The sequence below is a fragment of the Gigantopelta aegis genome, chromosome 4, assembly GCF_016097555.1.
Source record: "Gigantopelta aegis isolate Gae_Host chromosome 4, Gae_host_genome, whole genome shotgun sequence".
NCBI lineage: Eukaryota > Metazoa > Mollusca > Gastropoda > Neomphalida > Peltospiridae > Gigantopelta > Gigantopelta aegis.
The window spans coordinates 57,881,450-57,908,941 of record NC_054702.1 but is presented as its reverse complement, the minus strand read 5'-3'; the positions used below and the strand labels follow the sequence as shown (position 1 = coordinate 57,908,941).

Sequence of the window (27,492 nt, the reverse complement as noted above, 5' to 3'; positions counted from 1 at the left end):
GTTTAATTACCAAATATCGATAATGTTGAACAAAATTCTAAAGATTTTTACTTCGTCAGATGAACCAGACACTTTCCTCAAGAATATGGTATAATAACAGTAATTAAAATATTTAAAAAGTCCCCCCCACATCAATCCACATCAAGGTTATACACAGAGCAGAAATAGATATACTTTCCCCTGTCCAAAGATCGGACAACGTTTTCCCCTGGAAGCCTTTCCAAATGGTTTCTCCCGATATACTCCTAAAACCCACTATGCTATTCAATATAAAGAGACAGGAATTTTTGCCGGGGAGTACAAGGCGGTACCTCACGTATCATATCATATTTCTACCTCTACTAGAGTCGGTATAGTTTCTCTCTGATCGTCAGTTTTTTTGGCTGTCGCCAACCGCGAGCAAATCACGGTTGTAAAAACCGCACTCCGCGGAGGTATTACGTAACTATACGCCACATTGGCCTCCACAGCTGGACTGAGTGCATATTGGCAGCTCTACCCGATCGCGCGGTCGAGTATTACGTAACAAGTTGCCCACCTGCGCTTAAGTGCAATTAAACTGCACACGGCCCTCTAAACCACAATTAAAAATCGCCACAGGCGAAACAAATTTAAGAGCATATTTCCTCTACTCTAGGACAGGGAACTATACTACATTTAAACAAAGTAACAACAGTCATACCTAAACTGGTTTATTTTCAGTCAATAAAGAACAGGTACTCAGAAAAATATAGTCATGTTTTTCCCTCCATCCATTCCCCCCTTTGTAAGCAAAAACTACATGAGAGATGTGTGCGTTGCCGTGCGTTGTGTGCGTGCGTACGTGCTTAATTTTATGCTTATACTTTATGAAGCTACTTTCCACACTAATACAAACATTTAAAAGTTGGGGAATTTTATATTATTTTAACGACTCCACTGGAGCACATTGGACGTTATAGTCTTAGAAAGGAAACCCGTTCAATGTTTTAGTAGCAAGGGACCTCTTATATGCACCACCCCACAGACAGGAGAGCAACATACCACGCCCCCTTTGATATACCAGTCGTTGTGCAACTGGTTGGAACGGCGTGTGGGAGGGGTGGGGGTGTTCAAAAATCATATACCTGACTTTCTAATACAGCTGTCCTTCTGCACTTTCAAGATGAAGAAACAGATAGCAAGTCACAGATCAACGTACGCAAACCGAATCATCCATCGCCAGTCTAACAGAACGTCCCATCGGTCCGTACACCGTGGACAAACCAGCGCCGAGTTGGGCGTGTTTCAAGAAACTGCTTGCAAGTCCGAGGTGGCAAGCAACGGCAGAACACATGAATGAGCCTGAAACAAAAGTTAGTACAGGCTTACTGATGAACAAAAATCACGGCACCCGTCTCCCTGTGAAATATACTCTTCAAAAAAAAGTAGGGGAACTTAATAAGAATTAACAATTGCCAAAATTGTAAGGTATATTAGCTGTGTGGAATGGTTATATGATAATAGTGAATTAATTTGAGCAAACATTACAACCGGTAGTTCAGTATTACAGTAGGTTTTATGACCTACCAAAGATCTTGAAGGACGACCCTGGGGTCGAAGTGAAATTTGAAAGTTTGACGGGGTTTTTATCAGTAAATAATCGCAAATTACAAACAATAAAAATGACTAAAACCAAACACAATAACAACTGTAACGCCTGATCAACAGAAATGAAAACGATGACAGTGATTTAATTGACCTTCCTGGAAATTGTCAAAATCGAGAATGACATCCCACGCACGTGTACGGGGCAGCTGCGTGATGCACGTGCAAACTATGGAATGTGTTTCGGTGTGTTGGTAAACAGATCTGAACGTTTTTTATTAAGATGTCTGTGGTCAAAACGTATGTTCGGTCTAATAGTTGATATTAACATTAATAGTTCAGGTTCCCCTACTTTTTTTGAAGAGTATATTTGGTTTAGCTCGAGTTTTCTGCCGTTCGAGCGTTAGCATCATACTTGGGCTAGTATTGGTTAAGCCATCGGCCTTAAAGGGACATTCCCGAGTTTGCTGCAATTTTAAAAGACGTTATCGACTAACAGAGACTTTTTAATTATTGTAATTACATATCAAATATATTTTTCTGCATAAAATATTAGTGGCTGTATATTAAACGTGTTTCTGATCGTTCCAATATTTATACTAGGTTAAATTTCATTTTATTTCCTAAAAAAAAAAAAATGGTTTTGTACGTACGATATTATTTGAACACAAAATCCAGTTTGGTCTTCTTACAAATATTAAGACGACCAGAAACACATTGAATATACAGACACTGATATTCTAAACAAGAAAATATATTTAATACGTAAGTTTAATCGTAGAAATATTTTATTAGTCGGAAACATCTTACAATGCAGCAAACTCAGGAATGTCCCTTTAAGGCTAGTAGGTACTGGGTTCGTATTTCTCTCTCACTAATCAACAACAAGAGATTTCAGTGCCGTCGATGACATGGTTACCTTCTAGAATGTGGAATCTGTGTCATTGCAATGGGTTTGTTCACGGTTTCTGTCTTGACAAAATGTTGGGGAAATCTAAAGGTAATTAAAGGCAGAATAGTAATTTATTGTAGTTAACAATTTGATTCACTCTTTTTTTTAGTAATCAGTAACTCCTGTACATATAGCCAAGACAGCTAATACCTAGAACTGCGTGCTTGAACCTTAACGGCCTCGGTGGCGCAGTGGTTAAGCCATCGGACTACAGGCTGGTAGGTATAGGGTTCGCATCCCGGTACCGGCTCCCACCCAGAGCGAGTTCTTAAGGGTTCATTGGGTAGGTGTAAGGCCACTACACCCTCTTCTCTCTCACTAACAACTAACCCACTATCCTGGACAGACAGTCCAGATAGCTGAGGTGTGTTCCCAGGATAGCGTGATTGAACCTTAATTGGATATAAGGACGAAAATAAATTGAAATTGAAATGAAATGCTTGAACCTTATAAGCACGAATTAAATTCTGATTGTTTAAGTAACGCATAAGTTAACTACATTAATATGGCAGTGAATACGTTTTAGTTGGAAAAATCGGTTAAATTTATTACAAACCTGGGTTTTGAAGATACGTATGAAATAGAATACATCTTACAACTCGTTGTTTACACACACACACAGACACACAACACACACACACACACACACACACACACACACACACACACACACACAGAGAGAGAGAGAGAGAGAGAGAGAGAGAGAGAGAGAGAGAGAGAGAGAGAGAGAGAGAGAGACACACACACAGACACACACATACACACACACAGACACAGAGAGAGAGAGAGAGAGAGAGAGAGAGACAGACAGACAGACAGACAGACAGACACACAGACACACACACACACACACACACACACACACAGAGAGAGAGAGACAAACACACACACTCACTCACTCACACACACACACACATCGCTTTTGCTCGTTAGATACGGCCAGTCACTTTTGAGTGTGGATTTTCGCAAGATGAAACCAAAATAGGTTTGCTTATCAACAAACTAACATTCGCATGTATCTTTTGAAACAAATTTGTTGTACGATCAATGGTTTCTAACGCCACTGATGTTTTGTTTTGTTTAACGACACCACTGGAGCACATTGATTTATTAATAATCGGTTGTTTGGATGTCAAACATTTGGTAATGTTGACATATAGTCTTAGAGAGGAAACCCGCTACATTGTATTGCCATTAGCGGCAAGGAATCTTTTATATGCACCATCCCACAGACATGATAGTACATACCACGGCCTTTGATATAGCAGTTGTGAAAGAAATGTTGTATTTAACGACGCACGCACTCAACACATTGTATTTATGGTTATATGGCGTCAGACATATGGTTAAGGGCCACACTGATATTGAGATAGGAAACCTGCTGTCGCCACTTCATGGGCTACTCTTTTCGATTAGTAATAAGGGATCTTTTATATGCACCATCCCACATACAGGATAACACATACCACGGCCTTTGATATACCAGTCGTGGTGCACTGCTGGAACGAGAAATAGCCGACGGGGATCGATCCCGCACCGACCGCGCATCGAAAGAGCGCTGTACCACTGGGCTACGTCTCGCCCATACCAGTTGTGGTGCACTGGCTGGAACCCACTCATGTAGAATATTGTCTATATAAGTTCCTGTATCGCTTTAGGTGTACATGCTTGGAATGGACGGGCCTCTGTGGGAGTGCGATGTCTACAACTTGACCTGCAAACAGCTCTTTGACCTGGTACAGGTTCTGGATATTAACACTACGGCTGGTGAGCAGCCCCACTTCAAGGCAGCACACACCATGAACGGCAGACTAGTGGTTACCAGTAACACGTTTGAAGAGGCTGACTTCACAGGGTCATCTTGTCATTCATTAATATTAAAGGGACTATCCTGAGTTTGCTGTCATTGAAATATGGTGCCTAAAATTAAATTTATCATGCAACCATGCTTCCTGTGATCTGATAACCCCTACATGGTAATTCGAAGTGTTATTAGGTCACTGCCTGATAACACCTCCGTTGCTAGCATGATAACGTTTGCGTTGTTGTGTGTTATCATGTCACTAGGAAATGAATTGTGCGCATGACGGATGTTTCGTCAATTTTCAGGTAGGTCGTTTCCTCATTTTTCAAACATCCATTTACAGCAATAATTGTTGAATTGCATAAATAAATAAAGCATTTACACTTCCTGTAACATCAAATTACCTCTTATTTTTTTCAATTTTCCATTATTCTCTCCCATTCAGAACTAGCCAGCGTTTTGAATTACATATTTTAAGCACATGCTATTATCCGACTTCTGGCATTAGTTTCTACACGATAATACTAAGAGTTTCTATACCGTTTTTGACTTAAACATACTACCAAAATATAACTTGAAAGAGGTTGCATGATAAATATATATATATATATATATATCATGCTGCTACGTTTTGATATCGTGGTTATTTGGCTCGGTTCGATAACGGTGACACAACTAGGCTCGCTGAAGCTCGCCTGTTACACCATTATCTAAACCTCGCCAAATAACCACGATATCAAAACGTAGTAATCTGATATTCTGTATATTAACGATATTTTCTTGTTTAAAATGTCAGTGTCTATATAAGCAAGGTGTTTGTTGTCGTCCTAATGTTTGTAACTTAGCCTAATATGGATTTTATCTTCCAATAGTTTTGTACGTATAAAGAAAATATAGATAGTATGAAGTAAAATGAAAACTGACTGCTAAAAACATTGAATATACAGACAGTATTCTAAAGAAGAAAATATGTTTAGTATGTAATATAAGTCGCCAAAACGACTCTGTTAGTCGGAAACATGTTATAGGGACTGCAAACCCAGGATATTCCCCTTTAAAGGCATATTGTCACAGACCACTGACCTATTAAATAGCCTAACAAAGTATTACCAAAAAATATATAAATTTGATTTGTCCCTAAATGTACTTTATTCAACCATCTACGTAGCCACGATACTCCACTTATTAATGATATTTCATAAAAATAATTGAATTATGGCAATGGTCTATAATTCAAAAACTGATATTGTCAATTGGGTTGACATGGATTTCACTCCATCGTGGTTCAGTTAAGGTGATGCGATAGCTAGATTTGGTATCCAAATATTAATGTAATTTTCATTTATTATCCATTTTTAGAGAAATAAGGTTCCTAAATCTGTGACAGTATGCCTTTAACAGAACATTTCGTTATACATGTATAAACTATTAATAATTATACAACATGTATGTAGAGGTTAGCAAGCTATAGTCCGTCCCTTCATTCTATAAAAACAATTTAATTATTTTGTAAATAATTTCAGTTTGGTTTGACATAAGAAGAAAAGTAAAAGTGTTTTGAAAATAACAAAATAATACTAATTTTGGGTACAATTTCCAAATCAGTCGGCTAAGAAAGAAATAACTAGTAGTATGAAAAAAAGGCGTTCCCTGTGGGACGGACTATAGATGGCATTTTTTTAATGATTTTTTTTTTCCTGTGTTTGTTTTGGTTTTCGTTCATAAGTGTATGAGACATTGGGGCAGAATAGGGGGCAGTCCCCACCCCCATTTCCATCCCATACTGGAGCATATCCTCAAATTCGAGCAAAAACGGTAGAGAGATTCGGCCAAAATGAGCTTACCTGAAACGTTTTCACCATGTATTTCCATCATTCTACCGACAATTATGTGATGGGATTATTTTCATTCCATCCAGAACTTTTATTGATGTTGATCATCACTTTAGATTTGCCTTTACCATAGTTTGACACCCAATAGCCGATGTATTGTTGTGTTGGGGTGTCGTTAAAGATTCATTCATACAGTTAATGTTTTCAGCCCTATATAACTGTTTGGCAGTAAAGCAAATATGAATAACTGTTGTTGTTCAGATTCGGCCATTTTCGTTTATTTCGACAAAACGTTATCCTGCCCCCTCTACAAAAATGGGAGCCCGTATGCCTATGTTTTTGTTTGTTGGTGTTGTTGCTGTTGTTGTTGCTGCTTTTGGAATCTGTTTTGAGTTTGGTGGCTGGTTTTTTTTTGGTGGGTGGTGGTTTGTTTGTTTTTAAGGGTTGGGATGTGGTTGGTTTTATTTTGATTTTTGTGTTTATATTTTTTTCGGGGGGGGAGGGTTAGAGGGTGTGTTTGTTTCTTGTTGTTTTGTTGTTGTTGTTTTTATTTTATTTTATTTTGTTTTTCTTTTGTTTGTTAGGGGGAGGTTGAGTCTTGTTTTGTGGGGGGTGGGGGTAAATTTAACCAAATTTAATGTCAAGGATTTTTGCTTCTCTTTCTTCCCATTCAGTAAGGTCAGCTAACGGTGATCGTACGTAATTTAGAAGTTTACTTTTTACAGGTCTCAGCATGGTGGTCGCTTAGCCGAGTGGGAAGGTCCAGGTCACAACTGGACAATTTTGGAACGGACAGCATTTGTGGAGGTCACCGGAAGGCGCAACTTTGGAAAGGTCATCTATGCTGTGGGTTGGGACTACAGATCTGTGATTCTAAAGGTTTTCGTTGGAGATACTAGTAGTCAAGGTAACTTGCAACTGGGTTGAGTTGATCGTAAAGGTTTTTGTGGGAGATAGTCAAGGTAACTTGCAACTGTGTTCAGTTGATTCTAAAGATGTACGTGGGAGATAGTCTAGGTTACGTAACTTGCAAATTGGTTGAAATGATTCTAAAGGTTTTCGTGGGAGATAATCACGGTAACTTGCAACTAGGTTGAGTTGATTCTAAAGGTCTTCGAGGTTGATAGTCAAGGTAACTTGCAATTGGGTTGAGTTGTATGCATGTATGTATGTATGTATGTATGTATGTATGCATGTATGTATGTATGTATGTATGTATGTATGTATGTATGTATGCATGTATGTATGTATGTATGTATTTAAGAATGTATGTATGTATGTATGTATGCATGCATGTATGCATGTATGTATGTATGTATGTATGTATGTATGTATGTATGTATGTATGTATGTATGTATGCATGTATGTATGTATGTTTATCATCCATTAAAGGCTTTTGTAGGAGATATCGCTGGCACTATAATTTGCGATATCGCTTCTTATAATCTTGATTGGTCAAATTTTAATCACAAGACAATGTTTTGTTACGTCACTGTGTTTGTTTCAGCGCTAAACCTACCATTAGTGATGTCACGCCACTGCCGTTCTGCTAGTTCTACTGCTGACATTCAACCCACATTACTGACATTGTTTACAACTGTCGCAAATGAAAATAATGATAATGGATCATAAAAAGAATACCCCCCTCGGCAAGCCTCGGATTTCATACTTTTATCAACTCGTGCTGATAAATTATGATATCACAAGACACTCGGAGAGTATCCTCTCTATATATGTTATAATGTATGTATGTATGTATGTATGTAGGTATGTAGTATGTATGTATGTATATATATATGTATATATTATATATGTATATATATATATATATATATATATATATATATATATATATATATATATATATTATATATATATATATATATATATATGTATGCATGTATGTATGTATGTATGTATGTATGCATGCATGCATGTTTAAAAACATTTTCACATATACTAGTTTTGAAATTACTGCTAAAAAAAAATTATTATTTTTTTCGCAATCTTTAATTGTATGTTTTTTATTTGTTTATTAGGACAGGACAGAAAATGGCAGACCTATCGTTTGCCAAAAGCCAGCCATGCGTATGATCATCTCTGGCAAACGGAATGGCCACGAATTCGCGAGGTTGAAACGGAGCGCTATTTGATGGATGCGCATGGGATGTTTTACGAGTTGTCTCCACTCGGATGGGCGGGGAGTACGTGGGGACTGAGACCAGTATGTCAGCATTTAAGGATGATTCCCGATTACACTTCATTTCGGGGAATGCTGGTCTTGGGAGGAAATCAGGTTCTAGTATTACATTACTTATATCTGTGTTTTGGTATTATACAACCTTAATGGCGAAGTTGTAAAGCCATCGGTTTTGAAAACAGATGACATGCCTATTGATTCATATATCATCTGCCCTAGGCCTAGAACAGAAGATTTGTTGTTCATAATTATTCCGTGCGCTAAACGTTTATGCTCCGAGTATGATATAAACCTACCCGCTATCAGTCTAGTATTATATTACTCATAAACTAACAGGCAAAAGAAACTTATCACTTTTAAAATAAGTGTATCTGAATTAAAGATACTGCAATAAGTTTGAAAGTACTGAGAAAACATTCGCTAAAACACACCCTGTGTTTCCGAAAAGTCACTGTTTCCGGATTTAGTGAATTTCGTGCAGTCATGAAAAATGTGAAAAACAGCATAATTTGAATTTGTTAAAAATGCTCGTGCATGATTGTTGCATAAATACCGGTGTGGGACAAAGCAAGGAAGCAGTATCCAAAAGAAAATCAGAGAGATGCCGAGACTTACCCAAGCAGAACGCAACAGAGCTATCGGTATGGCCGATATGGGGGCTTCTCAACGGCAGATGGCCTCAGACCACAATTAATTTCGCTATATGTTTCTATATAGCCTTAGTGGCTATAACATTTTTATTAATATCAGCAGGCCCGTGAAGTTTTGTATGTACCTTTGCCTGCATGGGGGACACATACCCTGAAAAGGACAACCCCTGTTGTCCAGCTCTTTCTCCCAGCATATTGGTTTAAACAGACACACCCTCTAAACCAGGCCGGAGTACACCCATTTTACACAAAAAGCACTACTTTTGCATGGGCCGGAATTACCACAAACAAGTCTTCAATGTCAGCAAGTTACACATGTTTACAAACTACATGCTATCCCCTGTCACTTCAGTCAAACAGTTGCCACTTCATAGCTGTCTGCCATGAAATAATCACAGTCAAACAGCAGACTACTTGCGCGGTGAAACTTCCGGATTTTGGACAACCAAATGGGAAGATAACTGTAATCTGAGGCCAGATTGCAAGAACCTTCAACTGCAGTCAAGCCGCCATCAGCAACCTGTTGAGCCGTTATCAGCAGACAGGCCAGGCACAAGACCGTGCAAGATCGGGAAGACCAAGGGTCACAACGCCAGCTGAAGACCGCTACATCCGGACAATCCACCTGCGGAACCGATTCGTGACGGCGATGTCAACGGCGGCGACGGCACTGGGACACCCCATCAGCAGACGAACAGTCTTACGACGACTCCGCAGGGCTGGTATCAGAGCTTTCCGCCCCTTCCGTGGAATGGCCTTGACATCTCTACACCGTCAACGCAGATTACAATGGGCACGAACTGTACGTCGGTGGCAGTGGCGTGATTGGGAAAGAGTGCTGTTCACGGATGAAAGTCGCTTCAACATGTTCCGAAATGATGGTCGAGTTCGTGTTTATCGACGTAGGGGAGAGCGACTGGCGCCGAACTGCATCCACGATGTGCACCCTTTTGGTGGAGGCGGCGTTATGGTATGGGTGGTATTTGCGGTCAACGGACAACAAGGCTTCTCATCATCCGTGGAAATCTGACTGGTCAAAGATACAGGGATGAAGTGTTGCGACCTGTTGTAGTGCCATTCTTGCGTCAACAGCCTAGGGGTACCCTTTTGCAGCAGGACAATGCACGACCTCATACAGCCAGACTTGTTCAGGATTATCTCAACAACGTTAACGTCAACGTACTGCCTTGGCCATCATGTTCTCCAGACATGAATCCCATAGAGCATCTCTGGGATCATCTTGATCGACAGTTGAGACAACGCGTACCTCCCCCAGCAAATCGACAGCAGCTTGAACAGGTTTTGTTGGATGTTTGGCGCAGAATTCCTGCTGACGTCATCCGGCGACTGACGACATACATGAGGAGACGTGTTTTGGTGTGTATTGATGCAAGGGGTGGTCACACACGCTACTGAGGACATGTCTTGTCCCATGATTTGACTTTAGAAGCACCTTTTGAAGGGACTCTGATTATGTATTTTTTTAATTTTGACCCCATGTCTCTTTCGCTCGGCCTTATGGCAAGTGCACTATCGATATGGCAATGCTTTTTTGTAAAGACATTGGAAAATGATTCCTTTCAGTAAAATAATCATCATATAGATCACATCTGTCTTGGTTTTTCTTTATGGACCTACTGAACAAGGTGATAAGTTTCTTTTGCCTGTTTATCTGTGTTTCGGTATTAAACAACATTAAAGAGACATTAAAGAGAAATATTTCTACGATTAAACTTACAAATTAAATATATTTTCTAGTTTAGAATATCAGTCTCTGTATATTCAATGTGTTTCTGGTCGTCTTATACTTGTATGAAACTCAAATTGGAATTTGTCTTCAAATAATTTCGTACGTACAAAAAAAAGGATTTTAGGAAATAAAATCAAATGTAACCTAGTACAAATATTAGAACGATCAGAAACACGTTTAATATAAAGCCACTAATATTTTACGCAGAAAATATATTTGATATGTAATTACAATCGTTAAAAAGTCTCTGTTAGTCAATAACATCTTTAAAATTGCAGCAAATTCAGGAATGTCCCTTTAATGACATCAGTTTTGAAAACAGATTATAGGCCTATTGGATTCATATATCATCCGCCCTTGGCCTAGAACAGAAGATTTGTTGTTCATAATTATTCCGTGCACTAAATGTTTATGCTCCGAGTTTGATACAAACCTACCCGCTATCAGTTCGATTGTATTCTCAATTTTCTGTCTCCTAAGTTCGAAGGCCATACTTTTGTGGGGAAAACAAATGGGTGAATCGCAATGAAAGTCAAGTTTGATCTGTAATATATAGTACATTTACATGATAAAGCTATTGTGAAAAAAAAGAATTTTCGCTCAATATCATGAGGCATTGTGGGAAAAAAATCTTTAACACAAATGTTCGTATCTCCTAAGTTCATGAACCATAACTCTGTCAAATATGGGTAATTCGCCAGATCATATCAAACTTGATCTGTAGTAGTACATGTAAATAAGTCAAATAAATTTTCGTAGAATCTCTTACGTCCAAGGGCCATAACTTTATATAAATGAGTAAATCGCCATAAAAGTGAAACATAATATGTAACAGTACATGATAAAGCTATACACGAAATATCACCTTAATATCTTAAGACACTGTAAAAAAAAAAAAAATCAAGAAAACTATATGTGGGGCAGACAGACAGAAAAATGGAGACGAAGGGGTTTATTAGCATTACTCACCGCGCCATTTGTTCGCAGTGATCGTGTGTCAGTCAGTCAGAAATCGGCAAGTTCGTGAGTTGAGCATCCCAAATGCTTTGTTGTGTACGAAGCTCTATCCAAACATTCTATTCTATTCTTTTTACTTGCTTCAGTGGGTAATTGCAAAAATGAGTTTTTGTACACTAATTCCATTTTTATGGTGTTACAATTGTACGTGCGTGTGTGTGTTTTGTGTGTCTTTTTTGTGTGTTTTTTGTTGTTATTTGTGTTTTTTGTCTTTTTTTCATCTTTGTTTTTTTTAGGGGGCTGATTCTATTTGTATTTTTGTACATAACAGTAGCAATATCCCTTCCTCAAGTGCAGCGGTTTTTGTAAACTCCGTTTTAGTTTAATTGTGCTGTATTTCTTCATTATCATCCTGCCTTCTACTGATTGCATTATAAATTGATGTGTCTGTGTGAGTACGTCCGTGCGTCCGTGAGTGTGTGTGTGGCTGGATGCCTCTATTTTGTTTATTATATTCCGTTATCTGCTGGTATCATCAATCATAGATTGGGTGAGTGGGTTTGGGTGAGTGATTATTGTGTTTATTATATTTTATTCTCTGCAGGTATCATCAATCATGGACAACAACGTGGTGACGGGTCAGGCCCAGTCAGGTCTGTGGTTCGGCAAGACAGACGACTTGTGGAGTTTTGGAAAACCACAAGGGTGGGGTGCAGTGTGGAGACGGGATACAGTTTCTAGGGGTGTTCCATCGGATCCCTACCTCATGACTGGTTTCGACAAGAAAGTTTTATTTATCATAGTACATCAGGGTTCTTTTCCTGCTTATTTTTCCATTGAAGTAGATGTCACGGGAGCAGCAGGTATATATCTACGTTCTTGGTTTGCTTCTCGGTTGTTGTTTGTTTTCTTTTCTTCTTTTCTTCGTTTTTGTTTGGGGGATGCACTAAGTGTAGAACGTAATGTAGCTCGATGGCAATGATAAGCCAGACTTCTCATATTATACAAAAACAAAACAAATTACACGGGGAAAAAACCAGGGAGCCCGAGTCCCTTTGTCCCAGCCTAAATCCGAACCTGGGAAATTATATTTGGTGAATAGAAGTGTTACATCCTCTCCCATCCATAACTAAAATTTTAAAATGACGAGAAATTTTATATGGATCTCCATAATTCAAAATCTTGTCTGTAGGGACATTTCAGTTTAGACTTGTCTAAAACGATTTTAATGAACAACAGTTACCATATTTCATACAAGATATTTCTTTTTTCGACAAACCCATAGCCGTACGGGCTCCCATTTTTGTAAGTGGGCAGTCTGGTTTTTGCCCGATTAAACGAAAATGCCCGAATCTGGATAACAACATTTATTCATATTAGCATTACTACCTAACATCCAGCCCATATAGGGTTGTACACGTATCACTTCAACTTATTTTCTTATATCCAATTAAGGTTCAATCACGCTGTCCTGGGCACACACCTCACACAGGCGTAGGATATTTTGCTTTATATTTGCTTTACAATAGTGCAAAAGTGTGTAAATATAAAAGTGCCTCCCCCCCCCCCCCCCCCCACACACACACACTTTCTGGCACCTTCCTACGCCACTGCCTCAGGGTGTATACTACCAAATCAAATCCCATAGACGACAATAGTAACATATGTGGCTAAAACTCCTACCTGCAACGTATCAATCGACATAAACGCCACGGATATAAATACTACCACCCCTCACACTTAAAGTGAATCAGAAAAAAATGGGGGTCAAGCTGCTTGTTTCTGATATAACGGGTAGCGTCTATGACTACCCTAGTTCCGCACAAAATTTTAGTACTTTTTTGGACAGGTACCCCATACATGTTTCAAACACAAGGCTACTTGACACATTGGTACTAGATGAAATAAAATTGCATATTTTTTTTACCCAGATCAAACTATTATTTTTTACAACCAACACACTCACATTTATAACCAAACACAGGACTTGTGGTGTTCACTTCTCTATCAAAAGTTGGGTGCACCTCGAACTTTGACCCAGCCGGAAGTTATTTGGTTTAGTACTACCCTCAGTTATCTGGGCTGTCTGTCCAGGACAGTGGGTTAGTTGTTAGTGGTTAGTGGTTAGTGAGAGAGGCGGCCTCAGTGCCGTCGTGGTTAGGTCATCGGTCTACAGGCTGGTAGGTAATAGGTTCGGATCCCAGTCGAGGCATGGGATTTTTAATCCAGATACCGACTCCAAACCCTGAGTGAGTGTTCCGCAAGGCTCAATAGGTAGGTGTAAACCACTTGCACCGACCAGTGATCCATAACTAGTTCAACAAAGGCCATGGTTTGTGCTATCCTGCCTGTGGGAAGCGCAAATAAAAGATCCCTTGCTGCTAATCGGAAAGAGTAGCCCATGTAGTGGCGACAGCGGGTTTCCTCTCAAAATCTGTGTGGTCCTTAACCATATGTCTGACGCCATATAACCGTTAATAAAATGTGTTTAGTGCGTCGTTAAATAAAACATTTCTTTCTTTTGGTTAGTGAGAAAGATGAGGGTGTAGTGGTCTTACACCTACCCATTGAGTCATTAAAACTCGCTCTGGGTGGGAGCCGGTACCGGGCTGTGAACCCAGTACCTACCTGTAACCAGCCTTAAGTCCGTTGGCTTAATCACAACACCATCGACGCTTGTTGCATTTTTACATGAATTACAACTAATTTTGCGGGTAGAATGATGGAAATACACGGTAAAAAAGTCTCAGGTTAGCACATTTTGCCCGAAAATCTCTATAATTTTTGCCCGAATTTGATGTTTTTCTCTTGTATCTTCTAAATTCAAGAGCCATACTTCTGTGAAAAATTGGTAAATCGCCATACAAGTTAAATTGTGTCAGTAACAGTGCATGATAAAGGTATATAGCCTCTATTAGAAATTTGCGACATAAAATAGGCAGAGTTACATCCCCTAACCACTAACCACTTCCGGCGCGTTCCGGTTACAGCAAGAATGGTCGATGACCTACTTTTGTTTGTGAATCTTCAGCTCAGCTGCTCAGATTTATGCATGCCAGGCAAAACAAAAAAACCTAATATTTTAAAAATAATCCCTCCTCAACAATTTTACCCCCCCCCCCCCCCCCCCCCCCCCCCCCAAAGAAAACCCCAACAAATATGCCCCCAAATAAACAATAGCCTACAAAACAAGCCCACAAACCAGCACACACGCACAACCAAAAACAACACAGACGAACACGCTGCTCCGCAAGGCTCAATGGGTAGGTGTAAACCACTTGCACCGACCAGTGATCCATAACTGGTTCAACAAAGGTCATGGTTTGTGCTATCCTGCCTGTGGGAAGCGCAAATAAAAGATCCTTTGCTGCCTGTCTTAAAAGAGTAGCCTATGTGGCGACAGCGGGTTTCCTCTAAAAAAACCCTGTCAGAATGACCATGTCTGACGTCCAATAGCCGATGATAAGATAAAAAATCAATGCGTCGTTAAATAAAACAAACTTTACTTTACAGACGAACACGCATTTAAAAAAAGGTTTTATCTATGTATATATATATATATATATATACACACACACACAAAGAAACAAGTTAAGCACCCCCTGTATGTTTCACAATGACTTGTCTTACGAGGTTTGACGTTGAAAGCCTGATAACATAACCTCGGAAAAACAAATGTGTTTTGCAAGAATACATCTTTGACAGTAAGAAAACATAACAAGTGTATCCAGTTTTGAAATTTTAATCATGATTCTGAGAAGAATTCCAATATGCTGTATTTGAGCCAAAAACTGAGGCACAATAATTATGGAGGTGCAGAGTCAGAAACACAAGTCAACATCATGATTGATGATGAAAAATGTCATTTGAAGTCCACAGATGACATTCATAACACAAATCATCAATAGCGGGTAAACCAGCCATGTGCCCGGATGACAGCTTCCACCCTTCGTCTCATCCCTCCAGTAAGTCATCTGATCTGCTGCATGGGCAACTGCTGCCATTCTCGATGAAGAGCTGCCTCTAATTGTGCCAGGGTTTGTACAGGTGGGGTCAGTGCCTGTACTCGATGCCCAAGATGTTCCAAACATGCTATAGCGGGTTTAGGTCAGGACTCATGGCTGGCCAGGGCAGGGTCGTCACAGCTTCAGTTTGGAGTAAAGCTGTTACTGCTCGGGAACGATGTGGCCTAGCGTTGTCATCCATGTACAGAGGTCTGGTGGCGAGTGGATGGTTGTCAAAATGCGGCACAACAACTGGTTGCAGGATGTTACGAATGTACCGACCACCATTACGATTGGCTTGGATGGAATGAATGAATGAATGAATGAATGAATGAATGTTTAACGACACCCCAGCAAAAAAAATACATCGGCTATTGGGTGTCAAACTATGGTAATGCAAATAAATAAAGTGATGATCAACATCAATATAAAAATTCAAGACTTAAACAAAAACAGTGTAAAGAACTGTGCAAAAACACAAATTTTACGGATACTGAATTTTACTCAAAACACAAATTTTGTGTTTTATTGGCCATTCTCAAAGAAAATATTACACCCCTGCACCACGGTGAGGTTACAGCACGCGCAGGGGGGCTTGGATGGTGACAAGATCCAGTTTACAATCATGTGACAGGCAACCCCAAACCATTACTGAACCTCCACCATACGGGGTCGTAGGACGTATGTTCCTGGGTGTGTAGGCAGCATTTTTATGCCTCCAAACTCTCAATCGGCCATCTGTGACATCGAGCAGGAACCGGCTTTCGTCGGACCAATGGACTCTTCGCCAGGACCTCAAATTCCAATCTCTCCGGGCCAAACATGAATGAATGAATGAATGAATGAATGTTTAACGACACCCCAGCACGAAAAATACATCGGCTATTGGGTGTCAAACTATGGTAATGCACATAAATAAAGTGATGATCAACATCAATATAAAAATTCAAGGTTTAAACAAAAACAGTGTAAAGAACTGTGCCAAAAATACAAATACAAATATCACAGAATTTTACGGACACCGAATTTTACTCTAAACTTCAATTTGTGCTGTATTGGCCATTCTCAAAGAGAATGTTACACCCCTGCACCACGGTGAGGTTACAGCACGCGCAGGGGCCGGGCCAAACACCACGCTAAACGGCGTCTCTCATGATGATCAGCAAGAAAGGGACGCTTGATGACCCTTCTGGCCTTTAATCCCACACATTTTAGACAAAGGGTTGACGACGTACGAGCCGAATCAGGGCCCTGTCCTCGCGCTGTGACGTCATGCGCGGTCTCCCTGACCTTGGGAGATCCTTTACAGCATTGGTATGCCCGTGTTTTCGTATCAGTCTGCTGATTACGGTGTAATGATACCCCAGTTGATGTCCTATATTTTTTAAGGTCATGCTGGTCGCATGCATAACAATAATAGCCATCTTTGGGCCTCTGATAACCGTTGTTGTGCCATATTCAGTGACTGAACTTCAGCAATGCAAGACAATGACGTTAAATGTCAGCATTTGCAGTGTATTGATACTGCATTTTGAGCAAAACATGGGTGGCATGATGCACGTGCATGTCGTTCTGTTGTGGGACGTCACAGTTGTCATTGTACTCTCCTATTATTTCGATGGAACACCATTCTTGACATATTCGTCACGTAATGGGGCTATTTCAGTACTAATTATATCTAGGGGTGCTTAACTTTTTCTTTGTGTGTGTGTATATATATATATATATATATATATATATATATATATATATATATATATATATATATATATATATATATATATATACTCTGTCAAAAAAAGAACGCATAGGTGATAAGGAAAGAAGAAAAGTGTTTGTTTTTACAAAATATAGTTTTTTTGTACAATGTTGCTGAATGACCATGTTTGTTATGGGACAGCATGCCCAAATGCATCCTAAAACAAATTTAACGCACGTTGTACGACAATTGCAAGAAATCGGCGTGAAATGGTCAGATTTTGGCGAATGCACGTGAAACTCGGGGAAAAGATTGGGGTGATGATGGGTATTTAAAGCTGCAATGCTCGCAATGATGCCTCATTTCCATTTCGACGTAGACCAGTTACAAGATGCCAAGACTAAGTGTCGAATCGAAACATTGCAATAGGCCGCCTCCAGTTAGGTGAATCGCAATCGGCAGACGCACGCCACATGAAGGTCCATCAGAGCACCATTTCACGTCTCTGGGACAGGTACCAGCAGTTTCATTCAGCTGAAGACCGACCCAGAAGTGGAAGACCTTGCATAACAACTGCAGCACAAGATCGCTACATCCGGGTTCTGCACTTGCGTCACCGAACTGCCACAGCAACGAACACTGCTGGACGCATACCTGGTTTGAGAAGGGTGTCTGCACAAACCATTCGGAACCGACTTCGAGAAGCTGGTTTACGGGCTAGGAGACCGTATGTTGGCCTCGTCCTGCGACGTCAACATCGACATTTACGTGTTCGCTGGTGCACGAATGTACAGGGGTGGAACTTGGGAAACTGGCGGCGAGTATGGTTCAGCGACGAGTCACGTTTCCTTCTACAGCGACGTGATGGACGACAACGTGTTTACGGACGCCGCAATGAACGTTTTGCCAACAACTGCGTCGCCCAAGTTGACAGATTCGGTGGAGGGAGTGTTATGATGTGGGGAGCCATCTCATACACCGGCAGAAGTAAACTTGTGTTCGTAGGCTACAAGGCAACGTGACAGCTGTGTAACGCCGCATATAGCGCGCGCCGCATATAGCACAAATATGAGCGTTATGGTTACGCATATAGCACACACCAAGATATAGCTGTATATGGCGAAAAGACATACCGCATAAAGAGTAAATAAAGATTCTTGATCCAACCGTTCTTACATGTAAGTTATTGATCAGAAAGCGCTTAATTTCTCAAGGTCACTGTGACCTTGACCTTTGACCTAGCGACATTAAAATTGATAGGGGTCATTTACCGGTCATGACCAACCTTCATATCAAGTGTGAGGATCCTAGGCCCAACTGCAATGATTATAAAATATTTATGCATGAAAACACGTTTGGTCATTCATTTTCTAAAAATGTGTAGGGTATGGGTAAAAAATATGGTAGGTAGGGTTAGCGGAAACAAAAACTCCAGACGCCAATATGTCCTGTTTCCAACTAGTTTGTGTAACAAAAGATCATTAATGAAGTGCTTATCAGGACAGAAAAAAATCGCACCAGATCCAGTACTACTACTACCAGCGTTTCTGTTGCAACTACCGCTGCTGATACCGTTGTTGTTACCAATACTGCTACTTTAACCGCTGTTGTTACTGATCACGTGTTTGTTACTGCTGCAGTTGGTGCTGCTGCTACTACTACTTCCGCTGCTGAGCACTGCTATTACTACTACTACTACTACTACTGTTGAAGAAACATCTTACCGGCCCTTCTCAAGTCCAACTAGCCCTCCAATTTAACTGAAGAGCCAAAATCAAAACTAGACTTTCTTTAAAAATAATAGCCATGTGCTCACCATATAGTCCGTATGTGTCTTGGCGTTTAACTTGATAATGAATAAAGTTAAAATTCATATAAAACCATGTCATTAAATGTTAAACCCATACCAACTCAAATAACAAAAACAATTGAAAAAGAAATCCAGTGTAAATAAAACTATTACTTTACAAAATACCATTAAATTATACATATTAAATCTCATTTTTAATACCGGTGGTGAAAACAAAATGCTAGAACACCCAACGTATGCTGCTTGACCTGCGTTGTCTCTGAAGTAAAAGATAATGCAGTACAAAGAGACGCAGAGGCAGAACTGCGCGTTCTTTAGTAAACCAGTCTGGGAGTGGCAGCCCTCTTTGTGGCGATGCAAGATTGATGAATAAACTTTGTGGCGATACAAAAGGGGTGAAATTCCCTCCCAGTAAATGATTTCCTCGTGGGTGGCTGTTCTCCTACAGACCAGGCACTAGATAGAGATCCAAGGAATAATCCACTAGTTTGCCACTATTCGACTCTGCTTTGCGTAGAGATACGACCTTGATCATGTATTACGGTTTTGTCATTCAGATTACCTTGGATGTTCCATCAATTGCCTTAAAACCTGTATCAAAACAAAAGTTAACCTATGCAGTTTGATGGTAATTTGTAAAAAAAAATTGTTTTAATTAACACTGAACTTTTTCCTCCAATAAAATGTTTATTTATTATTTTGGCGCTGTCAAAATATAGAACATGTTCTCTGTCTTCTGCTGCCAGACCTGTAGTGTGTTTTGTCACATTCGATTCAGTGTAAGTGTGTTTCTTTTTTAACCAGTACCATACTCGCCAGACCCTAAAGTCTATGGTCGCCCAACGGACTACCTTTGTAAAATCCTTAGTCGCCCTTAGCCACGAAAGGTCGCCACGGGCCGCTGGGCGAATGCTAATTTTCAATCCTGTAAGTAGCCGTAGTAGTGTCAGCGGCACCAGTAACAGTAGAAGTAGTAGTAACAGGAGGAGAGAAAGCAGCAGCAGCAACAACAACAACAACAGCATTCAATAATTACAAAACCGTCTCGAATGCCCAACCATTCAATTTCTTTTAGTCATATATCCTGTTTTGGACATTCAGTCATCGGTTTGCTTTCTATCAATATCATCACTAACATTAAATGAAATATGATTATAATTTAAACAGAATATATATACAGGTGCATTTTTTATGTTAAGAACTCAAATGTTTAGCTGGGGAGAGGGGTGGAGCAGCAAGTTAAACAAATGCAATTGGTTGCGTGATGCTAAGAACATGTGAGAGAGAACATTACTATAAGTGAGTAAACAAAGTGAGCTTTATGCGGGATCAAGGCACATGTCTGCCGCATATAGCTAACGTGCACTTTATGCGGCGCACGCTGCCGCATATAGCTCATCGTGTGTTTTATGCTTTGAAAATCACCGCATACCGCTCACAGTTGTGATATATGCGGCGCGCGCTACATGCGGCGTTACACAGCTGTATGCTACTGGGATGAAATTCTTCGCGTCACATGCTTCCCATTTTGGATCGACAGAGAGAACTCTTTCAGAAGGACAATGCCAGGCCGCATACGGCACGTGTAACAATGGATTTCCTACAGAATGAGAACATTAATGTGCTGTCATGGTCATCAAGATCGCCAGATCTCAACTCCATTGAACATCTCTGGGACGAACTGGACAGACGTGTACGTTAGCGTGACCCGCAACTGTCACATGCACTGTAGGAAGAATGGGCTAGGATTCCACGTGCCCGGATTCAGAGACTCATTCAGTCTATGCCAAGGACTATGCTGCTGCTGGTGGCCACACAAGGTACTGATTTCAGCGCCCTCGTGCGACGCTGTTTGGTGACGAAAACGCCTCCACTGCCGTCAGTCTATAGCAAGAACATTGTCACATACTCATGTCAAATTTTACTGTGATACGATCATAAATAACGAAATTATGCCACTTTGTATTAAAAGAGATAATACCATGAACATTTCGCCTATACGTTTCTTTTTTGACAGAGTATATATATGTGTGTGTGTGTCTCTCTCTCTCTCTCTCTCTCTCTCTCTCTCTCTCTCTCCTCTCTCTCTCTCTCTCTATATATATATATATATATATATATATATATATATATATCTATATATATATATATATATATATATATATATATATATATATATATATATATATATATGTATAATTTATGTATAGATACTAAAAAGCAAAAGTTATAGTGACACACACAAGACATAACATGGACAGACAAATGTCCGGAGTTATGGAAACGAGCAATAGTCCATGAAAAGGGCGCACCTGTCATATGCAAATGAGCCATGTCACTAGAGGGGGTCTAGAGCTAAGTTCACAGTCAGTAGCGAGAGTGTTCACCTTGAGCACTGATACAGGCCTAGCACCGTAGTCTCATTGAGGCCACTAAACGCTGGAGAAAGTTCCTGGGAATGCCATTCCAGATCTGAGGAAGGATCAGCCGGAGTTCCTGCAGTGTTGTTGGAGGATTTGGAAGACGTCGCAAGCGTCGCTCTATTTCATTCCAGATATGTTCGATTGGTGACAAATCCGGGGAGGGTAGCACTTCAACATTGTTCTGATTCAGATACTGCTGCACAACTCCAGCAATGTGTAGTCTGGCGTTGTCGTGTTGTAGTGTCATCCCGGGTCCGTTCTGTTGATAAAACAGTAACACTGTTGTTTGCAAAAGTTCATCTCCGTACCTCACAGTATTCAAATTGCCTTCAATCACAACCATCTGGCTCCAGCTTGTGGCTGTAATTCCACCCCATATCATAACGCTACCACCAAAAAAACGATCCCCTTCAAGAACACATGGCGTGACGTAACGTTTACCTTGATGTCTGTAGACATGTGTCCTGCCGTCAGATCTGTGGAGAAGGAAACGGGATTCATCGGTGAAGAGGACACGTCTACAAACACATTCTGTCCATCGCAGGTGTTGTCTGCACCACTAGAGACGTCGACGTCGATGTTCTGGCGTCACGATTGGCCTTCTGGCTGGGCGTCTTGCACGGATGCCGTAGATGCGTAGACGTCGTCGGACTGTCCTCGCTGATACACCTCTGTTGCCAGGGATGGTACGGGCTGTGTTGGTTGCTGGCTGGAACCTGTTTCGCAGATGCGTGGTTCGGAACCATGTTTCTTGGCGAGGGTTGTCACGGGTGAGTCGGCCGCTACCGGGACGGTCCCTGACCTGGTTGTTTTGTTGATATCGTTGCCATAAGTGCCATATGGTGTTTATGTGGACGTTAAATTGACGTGCGACGTCGCTGCGAGGTCCCAGATTCAAGCATCCCTATAACTCGCCATCGGTCATTTTCACTGAGGCGTGGCATGACGAAATTGCATCAAACAGTCACTAATGGTGTTTTTCTGACTTCTGGACTTCGAAGGCTGCACAGAGTGGGAGTGATTTGCAACTGAATGTCTGGCCTTTTATGGTGAACACTGGACAGGATTTCTCCCGAATATTCCATGTTTCTTCAACAATTGCTAGGTTGCATTTCTTCGAGCTGTTTCATGCACATTTTCTCTGGTTTACATCCATAAATCTATTCATAACTTTATTACTCCAAACATTCCATGTCACAATAACTTTTGCCTTTTAGTATATATATATATATATATATATATATATATATATATATATATATATATATATATATATATATATATATATATACACCATCGTTGCTGCTACCTTCATCAAGAAAAGTGATATACAGTGCCGTAACAGTGGAAAACATTAATCATATTTGTATTATCTGGGGAGGGGGGCTACGGCGTGACAAAACCTATTTACGAAACACCATGTAAGAAGACAGATTGGCCGGACAAGCCTTCATACATATTCATCGTTCGTAACTATTTCTGTTGAGCACAAAACATATTGTACTTTTTTTTCTGTAAACGAAGGAGATTGCACACAATCTGACAAACAATAATAGTAATATAAAACTTTATTAACGTCAAAAAATAAAAGAACAAGTCAATGACTATTCCACAATTCAGTAGTAACAAAGGGCCTTTGTTGCAAGCGACTGGAGCGTGAACGCATCGGAAGTCATTTAGTGGCTGATTGGGGCCGCTTAGCGCTATGCAAATCAAGGGCAGATAAGTATGTTTCTAATAGAGGCTATATAAAATTTCATATAATATCTTCATGCATTGCAAAAGAAAAGTCTGGACTAGTTTTTTTTATATATCTCCTACGTCCAAGGGCCATAACTACATCGAAAATAGATAAATTGCCATGATAGTCAAACTTGATCTGTGACAGTATATGATAAAGCTATACACAAAATTTCAGGCAATATCTCAAGGCCTTCTGAAACAAAGTCCGGAAAACAAATTTTCACATCTCATAAGTTTAAGGGCCATAACTCCGTCAAAAATGGGTACATTGCCATGAAAGTCAAGTGATCTCTAACAGTACATGATAACATTTCAGGTCAATATCTCAAGGCTTTCTAAATAAATGTTTTTAAAAAAACATCCGGAAAACTATATGTGGGACATACAGACAGACAGACAGAAGGACGGACATGAAACCTATAGTCCTCGCCGCTTGGACAGGCAGGGGACTAAACAGCGGCGTAAGAAGGTACCAAAAGGTGGGGTGGGCACAACAACAACAAAATATATATATATATATCATTACTGTTAAAAAGTGTGGGCACATGCATTCTGCCCCCCCCCCCCCCCCCCCGCCAGTGAAATAGATTTATAATTTAATCGATTTTTTGGGGGAGAATGTTTGCTGTGGATAGTAGAACTAACACCCAATATGTTATACTTTGTAGATCATCTGGATGCTGAACTATGGTATAATATAGCGACAGTAACTGTCGATATCGACAAGATTGGATTCTACATATTTCCAGAAGGGTTCAGCGCACACTGGGTTCGTGTGGTGCCAACGTATCAGGAGTCAAATATTGTTACAGCATACTTCCACTATACCTAACCAGTAACACAAAACTGCGAAAAACTAATTTGAAGAGCACACGAGCAAAGAAACCATTTGTGTTCAGGGTTTCTGCCAGAGGATAAAACGGATGTTACAAATTTTATTTTTTTTAAAGTTATCTTTTTCACAAAATTAATTACTCTTATCATTACTGTATGATTTTCTTAACCTTAGCTAACTCTAAACTTTACCCATTTTCATTCTGGGGAGGCCCCCATACCCCCTGCGATTGCATTCAATTCCATAGCGCCATACCCACAAAAAATTTCTGGCAGAAACGTTACCTACTTGCGATATATGGAGTTACCGGTAATGATTAGTTATCTTTCCTTGGTAACAGGTGTTTTGTTTGCTTTCCCTTTGGTTTATAAAGTGGTATTGAGGAGTTGTTCGTCCTAAAAGTGTAGCTTAACATATATAAACTTTTAAAATAGAAAGTATAAATGAATATTAATAATTATGTTAGTCGGAAACATGTTTAAATGGGTGTGTATAATTTTTGGCAATCGACAGAGAGTTAAATTCTGAAGAAAAGAAGAGAGGAAAGTATTCATTTGTAACATATTTATGAAAACTGTAACGTATTTTTTACTAATTATGACGAGCAGAAATATTATTTCGTTTTGGGGGAATTCATGACGGCTTGTATGTGACTTCGTGTATAGCTTCAATAATTTTCTTATTGATTTACATCAGTTTTGTACACTGCTATCTAAAAATATATACCATTGATATTCTAATTATGACTTGCGCTTCTTTTGCTGTTCAGTATATTAATTCAGGCAAGGCGGAGCAGGGGGTGGGGCTAAAAATATTATTGGTAGTAAATCTTAAGGCAGAGATGAATTTCAGGACATCTATTTTTCAAGGGTAGCATAATCCAAACCCACCAGAAACGTTGCTTTGCGCCCTCGATCTCAATCAGCCCACCCCCCCCCCCCCCCCAATGTCTACTTGCGTCCACAGTTCTTGTAATTTCTGTATGCCAAGTATTATCTTGGCTGTCTTTGTGTCTAAAGTAGCTCGAGACATGGCTATGGTGTTACTATTTGGAGCGCCAGACTTTTTATATATGAAACTGGATTTTTGTAAGTACCTTTTTATAAAAAACATCCTACTGAAACTTAACTTTCTAAGTAGATTTAGCAAAGGTCAGTGTTTGTCTCGTAATTTGACCAGTCATACAGTTTGTTTTGTTGAATGACACCACCAGAGCACACCTATTTCTCCTATTTGTAATCATCGGCTATTGGTTAAAGTTAAAAGTTTGGTTTGGTTGAACAACACCACTAGAGCACATTGATTTATTAATCATCAGCTATTGGATGTCAAACATTTGGTAATTTTAATATTTAGTCTTTGAGAGGAAACACGCTACATTTCTACATTAGTAGAAAGGGATCTTTTTATGTGCACCATCCCATAGACAGGATAGCACACCAGTCGTAGTACGTTGGCTAGAGCGAGAAATCGGATATTGGATGTCAAACATTTGATAATTATGGTATATAGTCTTAGAGAATACTTGCTACGTTTTACCATTAGCAGCATGGGATCTTTTATATATACACTTTCCGACAGACAGGACAACACATACCACGCTACACCATTAGTGGGGCATTGGTTGGGACGGGGAAAATACAATCTGAAAATGTGTCCACTGAGGAGATTCGATCCTACGAACGCTCTACCGACGGAGCTAGATCCTAAATATGTTATTCTGAATGACTGCTGCCGTCGCTGATGGTATAGTGGTTAACGTATTAGTTTCGAGTGCAGTACGAGCTATAACAGCTCAATGGCAAGGTGTAAGGCCACTACACCGACTTTTTTCTTTTCTATTTTTATCCCATTGCCCCCCCCCCCCCCCCCCCCCACACACACACTTCCCTTTCACTCCTTTGAATTCCGTCTGATTTCTCCCCGATCTGGCAGCTCCTCCTATCTTTTAATTTCTTTCACTATCCACAAACACATGCTAGTCCTCGTCTCTCCAACCGCGACAGGTGCTTGTCTCTTGTCGCTGTCCGTGACACACATCTGTCATTCCCAAGCAGCCTTTATTAATTTCAGGCTTAGTCTGACCACTTCGGAGTGTTCAGTAGTTACTTCTGGCATAGTTAAGAGGCACTCGTAACCACCTACTATGCTCTCCTACTACCGGTGTTCATTAGTTAGTGTCGTGGGTCGGACCAGCTTTATTAGCAGCAGAGGACGAGGATTCCAGGTGGGTGCAGGGAAATACACAGAGACTACATCCGTGGAGGAAGTTGAGACATGTAGCCGATGGTGTGGACAGCTGAGAAGACCGAGTTGGAGAAAACTGACAGAAAGGGTCGAAACAGATTGAACTCGTGGGTGAAATTGGAAAGTTTTTTATACGCCCATCTATGGGTCGTATTATGGTATGGCGTTGTCCGTCCGTCCGTACCTCCGCCTGTTAACTCTTTCTTGTCCGGACCATTTCATGGTCTACTGCACATAACAGGAAATCCTTGTCCGGACCATATCTTGCATACAGATGCATACGGGACCATCAAACCTCACATGTAGGAACAACTTGGGATGGCGGTGTCCAATCTAATTAAAATTAGCTCCACAATTACATGTGGATCTAACACCAGCCAGTTGGAGCTCATGTCCACCAATCAAAACCTTACTTGCAGAATCCTGCCAGTGATTTAAAAATAATTTGAAAACATTCCGAATTATCCTGAGGGTATACGACATGTTTCGTGTGAATTACGAATGCCTTAAAACATGTTTTATTTCATAAAATAAATAATTTGTAATGTAAAACTGAAGACTGAGTTAGTTGGGGGGTTTTATAAATAAATAAATAATTTTTAATGTAAAATTGAAGACTGATAACCCACCCCGTACGTATTGGTATGGTTCGCTGTACTGCGGCCACTAAAATAGACTTGCCCGATATTTTTAGAATTTGTATGCTCCCAAATAACGTTATAAAAGGCGAAGTGTGATTGGTCAATATTTAAATTATTATTTACAGACGAAATGTTACCTGGACATTGGGGACTACGCAGTGTTGTTAGTTTTAAATCACTGGCAGGATTCTGCAAGTAAGGTTTTGATTGGTGGACATGAGCTTCAACTGGCTGGTGTTAGATCCACATGTAATTGTGGAGCTAATTTTAATTAGATTGGGCGGTGTCTCGCGTTCTATTACTAGGTCACTGTGGACTACTGTTCACGGTCTACTGCACATAACTGGAAATCCTTGTCTGGACCATATCTTGCATACA

At 40.1% G+C, this 27,492-nt stretch overlaps 1 protein-coding gene across 1 annotated transcript; it reads left to right on the top strand.

Annotated features, from left to right (window-relative positions):
* The first annotated feature begins 1,144 nt into the window (after positions 1-1,144).
* LOC121369904 lies at positions 1,145-24,966 on the top strand. The gene is made up of 8 exons (XM_041494984.1): positions 1,145-1,294; positions 4,177-4,373; positions 6,880-7,052; positions 8,195-8,451; positions 12,317-12,594; positions 13,874-13,903; positions 21,630-21,639; positions 24,119-24,966. Exons 1-8 carry the CDS (start codon positions 1,145-1,147, stop codon positions 24,221-24,223), a joined length of 1,200 nt encoding a protein of 399 aa, XP_041350918.1. The 3' UTR covers positions 24,224-24,966.
* The last annotated feature ends 2,526 nt before the right edge of the window (positions 24,967-27,492 follow it).

Excerpts from the sequence above, each read along its gene's own strand:
- LOC121369904 (XM_041494984.1), top strand. The coding sequence starts at position 1,145 with ATGAAGAAACAGATAGCAAGTCACAGATCAACGTACGCAAACCGAATC. Across the intron at positions 7,053-8,194 it reads GGTTTTCGTTGGAGATACTA|GACAGGACAGAAAATGGCAG; the intron begins GTAGTCAAGGTA and ends TTTGTTTATTAG. Across the intron at positions 12,595-13,873 it reads GGTATATATCTACGTTCTTG|GTCATCGGTCTACAGGCTGG; the intron begins GTTTGCTTCTCG and ends CGTCGTGGTTAG.